General features: G+C 28.7%; 3 protein-coding genes across 3 annotated transcripts; 1 reads left to right on the top strand and 2 right to left on the bottom strand.

The window, feature by feature from the left end:
* Window positions 1–632: 632 nt before the first annotated feature.
* On the bottom strand, window positions 633–3,748 carry LOC113365743 (scaffold attachment factor B1-like). The gene is made up of 4 exons (XM_026607278.1): window positions 3,479–3,748; window positions 2,882–3,220; window positions 1,196–1,384; window positions 633–790 (listed from the first exon to the last, which is right to left on the bottom strand). The coding sequence occupies exons 1-4, from the start codon at window positions 3,602–3,604 to the stop codon at window positions 734–736; spliced, it is 711 nt and encodes a 236-aa protein (XP_026463063.1). The 5' UTR covers window positions 3,605–3,748; the 3' UTR covers window positions 633–733.
* Window positions 3,749–4,474: 726 nt separating this feature from the next.
* Window positions 4,475–5,928, top strand: LOC113368002 (zinc finger protein OZF-like). Its single transcript, XM_026609561.1, has 2 exons — window positions 4,475–5,543; window positions 5,591–5,928. Exons 1-2 carry the CDS (start codon window positions 4,553–4,555, stop codon window positions 5,896–5,898), a joined length of 1,299 nt encoding a protein of 432 aa, XP_026465346.1. The 5' UTR covers window positions 4,475–4,552; the 3' UTR covers window positions 5,899–5,928.
* Window positions 5,929–6,575: 647 nt separating this feature from the next.
* LOC113367027 (protein VAC14 homolog) lies at window positions 6,576–10,868 on the bottom strand. The gene is made up of 16 exons (XM_026608657.1): window positions 10,588–10,868; window positions 10,358–10,505; window positions 10,185–10,295; window positions 10,002–10,121; window positions 9,715–9,932; window positions 9,502–9,646; window positions 9,319–9,442; window positions 9,170–9,250; window positions 8,977–9,113; window positions 8,774–8,915; window positions 8,375–8,486; window positions 8,110–8,284; window positions 7,921–8,039; window positions 7,773–7,852; window positions 6,812–6,977; window positions 6,576–6,735 (listed from the first exon to the last, which is right to left on the bottom strand). Exons 1-16 carry the CDS (start codon window positions 10,686–10,688, stop codon window positions 6,576–6,578), a joined length of 2,139 nt encoding a protein of 712 aa, XP_026464442.1. The 5' UTR covers window positions 10,689–10,868.
* Window positions 10,869–11,255: the final 387 nt, after the last annotated feature.

Here is an 11,255-nt window from a genome sequence, read left to right as displayed (position 1 = left end):
AAAATTGTGTGAAACATTTATAGAGATATCCTTATTCGAATATAAAAAATTCTTAATTAAAAATCTTGAAAGTATCTGGATGTCACATATTTTTATATATGTACTAATCACTATTAACTTATTCAATTTTCTTGTTTGATGCATCTTCATTGACAATTTTATTTCACCAATATTTTGCTGATTATTTAAGTTTATTATGGTTTCATACTCATACTTGAAGTACACTCACAAATATTAATCAGTTTATATTTCCTTTTAATCTAATGTAATATTTCCATTCAAATTTCCATTGAATTATTCACTTTATAAAGACACAGATAATGTTCTTGTTGTTCATGATAATTTGACAGATTTATAAAAACGAATAAATAATTAGATAAAATTTGTTCATAAAAACTTTCATTTTTGGTTCCTCCATTTTCAAAATATATGTCTTAGGTAAAATCCAATTCAGAACAAAATTTACAGTTTCCTAAATATGTCAATATTCCCACATCAGGAGTGTGACAATAATATCAACATCATAATACATCGGTATTATATATCTATATTGGTAGTGTCGATATTCTACACATAAATCAACATAATTTTACACTTGCTATCCAATTGAAGATATTTGAGTATCTGCCGTTCTCCATTCATATAATTTAACTATTGATTCTTTAATTGAATTTGTATGCAACAGACTAAATTATAACCTAAGCATGTGCAATCTTATCACATATTTACATAATTAAACTATGAATAAATAAAACATACCTGATGCCTTGCTACGAGGATGAGAATCTTCCTGCAAAAGTAAAATTCATTAATATTATGTGAAACAGGTATATTAATGGGCAAAGTAAATTCATTACTATTATGTAAAATTAACATATTACTGAAATAATGGCATATGAGAGAAAATTAAATATTTAACTTATTAAAGGAGTTTTTTAGTGTGGAATTCAGAAGTTTTTACTTGTTTCAAAAAATTAAGTATTTAAGAATATGTGTACCTTTTCCTGTACTCTTGTAATGTTAATAATTATAAAAAAATATAGTGAAAAATTGCTACCCTTTTTTATAATGAATTTAAATGACCTAAATTGATGCCTCTACACTAGAGAAAACCCTCCTTAATGAATCATGAGCACATGAGCAATTATCAATATTAAAAAAATCAAGTAATATCAAGATTAAAAAAAAAACTTACAGCTTCCTGTAATAATTTTTCTTCATCTTCCCCAATGGTTAAATTTATTGAATCGTCTTGATCACCTTGGTTGATATCAGGTTTATTTTCTGCTGTGTTACTTGCAGATTTAGCCTTAGTAACCAATGTTGGATGATTCAATTTTGAGCAAGCAGGGCCAGGGCGTATCTTAGATGCACAATCTTCAACCTAGAAAATGATATTTTATTAATTTAGCTGCAATCACAAGATATACATAATGTGTTGAGTCAAACATCATATATATATATATATAATATATATATATATATATATATATATATATATATATTCATTGTTTCTTTTCCCCAATAGTAAACCCAATAATAAAAAACAATTTGTTTTTTTTGTATATATATATATATTATATATATAGATATATATATATAGATGATATATAGAAGATCAAATATCTTGATAGTTTTTTATGTTAAAAAAATTTGAAGTGTTTTTAAACAACCATTCAACAAAATGAAAAATAAGTTAAGAAAAATATTTTATTTTTATACGTTTTGAGACTTGATGTGTGCCATATATATATTTATAGATGGTGATTATAAATGACTTAAATTGGAACTATTAAATTTTAATAAAGTTGTATTCCATTTTAATCTATGGTGTTCCATGGTTTATGGTAAAATGCATGGACACATGCAGAAGGGATTGAGTTTTGAAGCCTGCAGTAGACAACCTGCCAATCGTGCAGCAGCAATGTCCATTTTTACTTGAAAATTTGAATCAATGCTTAGAATTAAAAATAGCCCACTTGGCACTCAGGTGTGTATTGGTAAAGAAAAACTTTTCACACTATTTTTTCCTGAATCAATTTGGATAGATCGTTCAAGTATACTAGCAGACTACAAGATTTATGACATAAGTAAGTCAATTAGTAACTAAACAATTCATTTACCCCCCCCCCCTTTGTCATCAAAAGTAAGCAAATTTCTTACCAAAAATAGGCAAAATAAGCAAATCAATAACCCCCCCCCCCCTATAGTGCTTACGTAATACTTGAACGGCCCCTAAACCCTTTCAACTCGGATGCCAATCTCGGAATTTGTGAGTGTATATATATATATATATATATATATATATATATATATATATTATATATATATATATATATATATATATATTAGGTGGTCCTTAGAAAGGTCATTTTCGAATTTCCTTGCTCCCAGGGGCTCAAATGGTTCCAATAGATAAAAAACAATTCTCTGAAAGTTTTAGCTCTTAATATTAACGTTTAGATAGAGCGCAATTCAATCAAAGTTTGTATGGAAATAGCACGGAAAAATTTTCAAAAATTTCAAAAGTGTTTTTTAGATGTAATTTAGCAAACTCACTTTTATGAATAAATAAAACTCATTCATTTGTTGCTAAGTTATACCTAAAACTTTTTTTTTAATCTTTCAAAATGTTTTCTATGCTCTTTTCATACAAACTTTGATTGAATTGCGCTCTATCTAAACGTTAATATTAAGAGCTAAACTTTCAGAGAATTGTTTTTCATCTATTTGGAACCATTTGAGCCCCTGGGAGCAAGGAAATTCAAAAATGACCATTTTAAGGACCACCCTAATATATATATAGGTGAGAAAGTAATTGAAATCTAATTATAGTGAAGTTCTAATTACTCAATTAGCTGAAGCATAAATAAAACCACACCTTTACTTCTAATTTTTTTAGTTCATAGTGATTGTCAGCCATTTTTTCAAATTTTTCTTCATCTTCTTCCTCTTCCTCTTCCTTAACATCTACCTGCTCCATATTTTCTTCTTTTTCAGTGTTCTCATTGGCGTCATTTTCGTCAATAGAAGCATCTAATTCATCCTTTACTACCATATCATTTGGATCAACTTCATCTGGATTAATTTCTGCATGTTCATTTTCTTCTACACCATCATCGGTATTCAAATTTTCAGATTTGTCCATTGCTGCGTTTTCAATCTGTACACTATCAGATGTTACTTTATATTCAGAATTCGCACTTTCGTCAGACAAGGCCTATAAAATATATTCCATTAGAATGTCAGCATATTCCAAATAAATTTAAAATAGCTTTTCAAATATAAAGTAAAAAGTGACTGAAAACTTTAAAACCAATATAGTACATAAAGAAAAGCAACCCGAAAAGGCTAACATGAAATCAATTACGGTAACTATAACTACGATGTCAATACGGATGTTAATGATTTTCTATTTGTAATGAGTAATTAACTAATTCAATAAAGAACACATTTATAAATCATTTTCAATACGTACTTGCTGCAATCTCTTAACAAGCACCGATTTCACTCCAGTTTTATCTAAACCACGTTTCTCTAATTCTTCACGAAGATCTGATACACGTAAATCATTCAAGTTACGACTAGTGTTATCTGACGCCATTTTATATTTTTATAAAGATTTTACCTTGAATTATCACTTTCATTGAAAATATTTTTTGTCATACTAATGTGTTGAAACGTATGTATTGTTCTCCACAATAAAAAATAATCCAATGAACGATTTAGTAAATCTATGAATTCTTTTGTTTCAACGCAAAACGTTTTTAAAGTCGAGTTAAATCAAAACCAAAAGCCAAAAGCTTTCAAAGGGCGTATTTACTTCGAACTGACTTCGAACAAAACAGCGACCGGTTAAGTATTTCGTGTGTCACACACGCAGCGCTAGTGTGCCGATGTAAAATCCTAAAATCCATTGCCTTATCTATGGATCGATAGTTACGATATGATTACGATATCGATAAGTTTATGAACAACAAAAAAACTTCTTTTATCGAGCTCGATTGGCTCGATTTGGCTCGATTCCTGTATGCAGAAATCGATATTATGTGCAAAGTTTTTAATCTGTCAAATAAGGGATAGGATATGGGACTTCTTAGTTTAAAACATTATTTGATAAAATATGACAAATTGATAGATATAATTTGTTAAAATGAATAAATAAATGGAGTGGAAAGTTTGTATCAAGCATGTTATTGTAAGTCAATCAATTTTGTGAAAATGGTAAGTGTTTTAATTATAAAAAATTGCACAATACATTTAATTAGTATTAATTATAAAAGAGCAATAAATGATTATTTTTATTGCAGCTCACTTTAAATTCAATTTGTAAGCTGATGGTGAATGGTTCTAATACAAAATGTAGTTAAGTCAACATAAATTATATGGTGGTGGGATTTTATTTCTTGTAGAGATCACTTTGCATTCGCATGATCTAATATGTTAGAACAGCTTAAATATATGATCAACATTCTAGTCTTTTATGCCAAATTTATACATTGAATAACTCTTGCCTAAAATTTTTGCATTTACTATTTGAATAAGTTTAACAATGACTAAAGCCAAAGAAAAGTCTCGACCATATGAGTGTGGTGATTGTGGTAAACGATTTTTAGGAAAAAATGATTTGCGCAAACATAGTAGAACTCATTCAGGTGAACGACCCTTTGCTTGCAATGATTGTGGTCGCAGGTTTAGACAGGCAGTAGCTTTAAGAAATCATATAACTTGCCATCATTCTAGTAGTTTGGACGAGAAAACTGAACTATTTATTTGTGAATATTGTAAAAAGATTTTTCCTTTAAAAGAAAGACTTCGTTTACATCTCCGAGTCCATACTGGTCACAAACCTTATCAGTGTCCTAATTGCCCTATGCGTTTTGCTCGTGGTGGTCAACTCAAACAGCATTCTTATACTCACTCAGGTCTGAGGCCTTATAAATGTAAACATTGTGCTGCTACATTTACTACTTCGGGTAATTTAAAGCTCCATGTTAACAGACATTTAGAAGTTCGAGATTATACTTGCCATCAGTGCGGGAAAAGCTTTATAAGGCCAGATGCACTGAGAAAGCATTTGACTTGTTTTCATGAAAATGTTAAGACATTTCATTGTGATATTTGTAATAAAGAATTCAAAGGGCATCTTCCACAGCATTTACGTACACATTTTCAAGAGAAACCACATGGCTGTTCTGCTTGTGGAGCTACATTTGCTCAAAGATCTCATCTCATAGTTCATCAAAGAACTCACTCTGGAGAGAAGCCCTATCGATGTCAGGTTTGTTGGAAAGCATTTGCACATTCAACAGCTTTGCGTTTGCATATTCGCAGACACACTGGTGAAAAACCTTACAGGTGCAAATTGTGTAAAGAGAATACTGTAGCATTTTCACAATTGCCCCATTTGAAAAAGCACATGCTTTGTATTCACAAGACTAATAAACCATATGTTTGTGATAACTGTGAAGGATTTTTTCGTACCAAAATTGATTTGAATGAACATGCTTCAGAATGTAAAAAAGAAGAATCAATAGATGAAGATTTAGACCCTGCTGAGGCTATAGATCGTGCACTGCGTGAGCGCCACAAGCCTGTAGAACCCCTATGGCCTTAGAAAAAATGCGCTTGCTTTTATCTATTTTACTACAAAGGATATCATCACCAGACAAATTGCAAAAACTAGGTTTCAATAAAAATTTAATTGATGATGTCCTTATAGCTTCTATAAAGTCTTCAGGTCGAGAGCCTTGCATTGAATCAAATATCAGCCAGGCTGAACGTTTGAAACGTAATGTACAAATTTTACTAGATTGGACAGTTCCTAAACAATACATGGAGGAATTTCGAAAACAACAACGAAGTACTGAAGAATTACTACAGGAACTTACCAGTTGAATTCATAAGATTTGCAATATTTAATATGGGAAGCTGCAAAATGAATATAATCAAACTTTTTCATCATTAAAAGATTTGAATGTTATAAAAGTGTGTCTTAAAGGTATACACCATTAATGTGATGATTGCAACTTTGATTTATTTGGAGTTGGCTTTAATAATTCTAAAACCACATTTGTAAAATAACTATAGTTTTTAAATATGATAACTGTCACTCAAAAATAAAGGCTGGGTAACTTTATATTGGGGTGAAAATAAGTTTCATAGGATTTTAGTTATTTAAATGCTTTTGTATTCTAATTATATTCACATTTGAAATATTAATATTTGTAATTAGCTCTCTAATTCATCATTATAATAAAGATATGCATGTCATGGTTTATTGATGAGAGTTTATAACTGGTTAAAATTCTTATTTTATATGATACTAAATAGACCATCTATTGTTTAAATTTAAACACTCTGATTGCGTAGTGGTTGTGGCCATTCTTAACTACAAATGTTGTTAGATAAAACATCACGTTCTTTAATGTTTGTAAGCACAATGGAATATAAAATGCTTCAAAAATGAATAATGCTTCTCATTCACATTATTTATTGAATCTATTTATTATCTAAATATAAATTTTATAATACAATGTATCAATATATTCATCATTTGAACACGAAAATTTCATTTAAGATCCGTTTTGAACTAAGTTCATATCTCGCTGCAATGTTGATAGAATATGTGCTCTTTGTTGAGCTTTGAAGGCTGTCTGATTATTTTGTACTTTATTGAAATGTTCTAGTAGGTTTTTAAAATCTACTTTTGAGTCAAGAGAATCTTCTTCAATTCTGAAAATATTTTTTATTCATAAGTTTAAGGAAAATCAATGATAATATTATAAAATTCGTAATATATCAGAATTACCTTTTATCTTTATTGGGCAGGCAACATATGTTTAAAGCCGGTACACAATCTAATCGTGCTTTCAGGATATGAAACGATTTTGTCTGTGGCAGAAGCATTAAAATTCCATATAATGCGGATAATAGTGGTGCTCCACGCGAACTACTCAACAATTCAAGTCGCAAAACTGTAAAATAAATTATTGCAAAATTATGATTAAATATTAATATTATAGAAAAATTAAAATATGATTGCATTACTCTTGAAACGACATAAATTACATTAACTGTATCACACAACTTGATAAAAGGAATAATTTAATTTTTTTTTTTTTAATTTATTTAGCTGTGATCTTGAAAAGGTTGCCTTTCAACTAATTTTTGAACATTAAAAGTGAGCATAGTGATGCTATATTAATTGTTTGGGTAAAAACCAACCAGGTCTGGCAGATATGTTAATTATTTTACTAATTCATTTTAGCCATTTTATTAAATGTTGAAATTCCTAACTATAAAAATTTATATGCAATCTGGCAAGTTCTTTTTGATAATCCCTAATCATGCTACCCAATAATTTGTTTTTTTTTAACAGTTCTTTCTGAAAATCTTTTTATTTTTAATGAAAGTAGATATAGTTCTCAAATTAGAATTATTCCATTTGTTCATTTTTTGTTAACTGGCTTCAAATAAGATTATTAATTGTAGCTCAAGGTATAATTTTAAGTGAATGTACAACTTGATTTTTCAGGATTTTGAAAATAAAAACTGAATTCTTTATATTTTTGAATAATTAAAAACATTTAGTTTATTTTTATTTTTTGATACTTTCTGAAGAAGTGGCATATACTCAAAAAGTTGGATAAAATAAATGACAAATTTAAATTTTTTTTTCAGGAAAAGAAAACTTCTAGCACAGAAAAATAAATCTGTGTCCAAAATTTATCAACAATTTCATTGAACATTAATATACAATGTGAACTTACATGCAAATATTGGCGATTCTATAAGTTGTATCAGTTTATCCATTTCTATCAATAAATCAACTGTTAACTCCAAATTACCGCTATATAGAAAGTAAAAAAAATATACGTATTAAAATTTCATCTAAACGAAATTGTTTTTAAAGGATACAATAATTTAACCAGGACGCTGACATGTTGATAGTTCTGAGACAATAAGCATAGGGCAATAGTAGATACGGGACTGTGGGCCCAACACTTATAAAGACATACAAACAATGAAATGCTTTCCTTAAAAATAAATCTGATTAAAAATGAATTGCATTATCACTAAATTTATGTACATTCATTCAATACCAACCTTTGATTTCAAATTTTTCAAAATATTTCGAAGTGTATATAATTCACTCGCAGTCAACAGTAGCATATTCAGTATTTCAACCATTGTGGAAGTGAATTTCAAATTTGTTTCATGTAGAAGAATATTAGCTAAAGTTCTATAAATATCTTCCGCGTTCAGAAGTACACATAAATGTCTAGAAATGGTTAATTAATATTAACATAATATAATTATTATACTAATGCTTAAGCATTATGAAACATGTTAGTGTAACTATAAATCAGACCTTAGAATAAAAGAACCACGCTCATCTAGAAGCTGCTTGTCAGACCTAAATAAATCTAGCAAACACTTCAAAAAGTGTTCATAATGCAAGTCTCGCTCCTCGTGTGTTACAACTGCCAATAAAATGAAAATATTGCGATTAAATCATTATTTAATATAAACTGTAATATTATTACTTTTCCGAATTTGGTCTCATTTGATTCAAAATGACTTGAAACGTTGAGAAAACATAAAATAGGCATTTAGCAAATTGGACTTTTTTGCAAAAACATTTTCACCTTCGGCGAGTTAATAAATATTTCATTATAACCAAAATCTATTTACTGACAATATTTTATAAACAAATATTTGCTTGAATATTTAAGTTTGAATAAAGTACCAAAATAGTTTAAACAATTACCAGAGAGAACTTTTTGATTGACAGGCTTCTTAGCAACTCCTTCAGCTAAGACAAGAAGGCATGGAACAACAACCTCATCTGACTTGTCTGAGAGTACTTTAAGTAATGCTGGAAATATGGATGTACTGGTATAAGTTTCCATCTGCATAAAACAAATATTTTCAATAATTATTACATGGTAGTTATTACGATTATTATATTACCCGCAATGGCATTTGTGTATACAGATGATGAATCCACTCAAGAACAGCTACTTTAGTTTGCACAGATTCATTTATCAGATTATTTAATAATACTTCAATCACAGATGCCATATTAATATCGGTTTCCGATTTTCCTTCTATGTGATGAAAATATTGTTAACTTGGTAATTTCTAAATATTAATATATTCTCACCTCGACTACAATTATCACCAGCTTCAATGGCAACTAATTTTAGAAGACTTAAATTCAATGCAGTTGCTGTCTCCTTTATATCTAAAGTAAAAATAACAAAATATAAAATATGTATCATTTTAAAAATTATTTTAGAAATTAAATATTACTTCTCCTGGAATCTGATTCATATGCTAAGCACGGTAATATTACACCTATGATTCCTGACAGAAATGGTAGCATACATCGACCAGACAGTTGAACAAATTCTTTAATCCATGTTATAGCTATAAACTGAAGTAAGAACAGTTCTTCAATTTTTAGTTTTCTGGATTTTTTAATCTAATATGTACCTGAGTTATAAGCTGCTGTTGTTGAATAGGACCATTCATTGAGCATTCAGCTTGCATAATCACAATATTTGCAAATTCGGTGAAATTAACTCTATTTGGATTTTTTTTAATACTTCGAAGAAATTGGTCCAATACTGTTTCGCACCTATTGTCATTAGTAAATTAAAAGTAGCAAATAATTTAATGTTAATTGGTTATAATCTAATAGCATACATCTTTCTAATTTCTGGTTTATTATCTTGTAGCATTGCAAATAAACCATCCAATATATCTGGTAAGTACATTACTAAATCAATATCAGGCACAGCATCAAGAACTGATATCCATGATATTATGAAAGCATGTTCATGACTGCTTGTTCCATACATATGTTCCCTGATTAGTGGCATAAATGAAACTAAGTCAAATGGCATGCCTTCAGTCACTATATCCTAGTTATATTATATCTCTAATTAATGCATAAATTTAATTATAAAAATAATTGTAATTCAATTAATTACCTTTAATAAACGATCTAATAGTTCACTTGCATTTTTAACTTGAAAATCAGGGTCTGTCACTAGTTTACTCATTGAGCTGAAAATTTTATTGAACTGAGGAAGGATAGCACATCTCGCGGACTAAGGAAATCAATTTTCAATAAATATGTTAGTGTAAATTAATAAGTTAAATTGTTTTCTTACCTTAACTACATTATATAAAGACTCGCAAGCATAGTAGCGGACCTTTTGATCTTGATCTTTAAAACAACTAAGAATAGGATCAATAAGTTTATCTATATATAAGGCGGAATCCTGAAACAAAAATATTTACATTAAAATTAAATTAAATAGTATTATATATTGTTGCTACAAACATTATTTAGCGACACAGCTGCTGCAGCAAGGCCAATCAATGCTCCTTTTTTAGCATGTGCATTTGGAGTACTAGCAAAATCTTCTAATACCTTTAATAATTTTCTAATTTGTGCACTGTTATTGCTGGCATGAAATTCTTTAACCATTCTGCAGTAAATTTTTAATAAAAATATATATTAAATATATGTAAGAATAATATAAACAATAAACAAATTGTATGAATATGTACTTTTCTATTTCTGATGCGGCTTGCTTTCTTTTGTCATATGTTTTATCAATTAGAGCGCGAGCACAGGCAATGCTTAAAGGAGCATGATCTCCACTCGCCATAGTTAATTACTTCTTTAAACGTAATATTGCTTTATAATTATGTCAAAAAATGATTCTTGATCAGTATGGTTTTATTTAATTAAAATGTAAATCATTAAAAATATTAAAAATATATATAATGGGGACTTTACATAAATATTTGATTAATGAAAAATTACATTCATTTTGTTTCTTAATCTATTTATTGAAAAAAACTTTATCGTGTATTTGAGAACATTAAATTACATTAAATATTGTTACGATTGTTACTTAGTATTTGAGAATTCTGTCACCATCTGTCACATTGACGTTGGTTTGTTTGATCACTCCATAGATAACAGAAGAGTCGATTACTCTCTATGGGGTTGATGGCCATGATCATGTGGTTTTGAACTTTACTTTTTTATCTATGACTTTGATTTTGATATCTATGTTGATACTCTTTTTGATTTTATCTATGGTTAGATATTTCAAAGATTGTGTTATTGAGTTTCCGACTAAAATAAAACCATTCAAATCATCTATGCTTAATTATGATCAACTGACAATTTGTTTTACGGTTATTTGTTATTTTTTGAGATAGGTCTT

This window comes from Ctenocephalides felis, unplaced genomic scaffold (genome assembly GCF_003426905.1).
Source record: "Ctenocephalides felis isolate EL2017-DRISC unplaced genomic scaffold, ASM342690v1 CF-g0.4_SCAFFOLD_01170, whole genome shotgun sequence".
Taxonomy (NCBI): Eukaryota; Metazoa; Arthropoda; class Insecta; order Siphonaptera; family Pulicidae; genus Ctenocephalides; species Ctenocephalides felis.
This window is presented reverse-complemented; position numbering and strand designations above follow the sequence as displayed.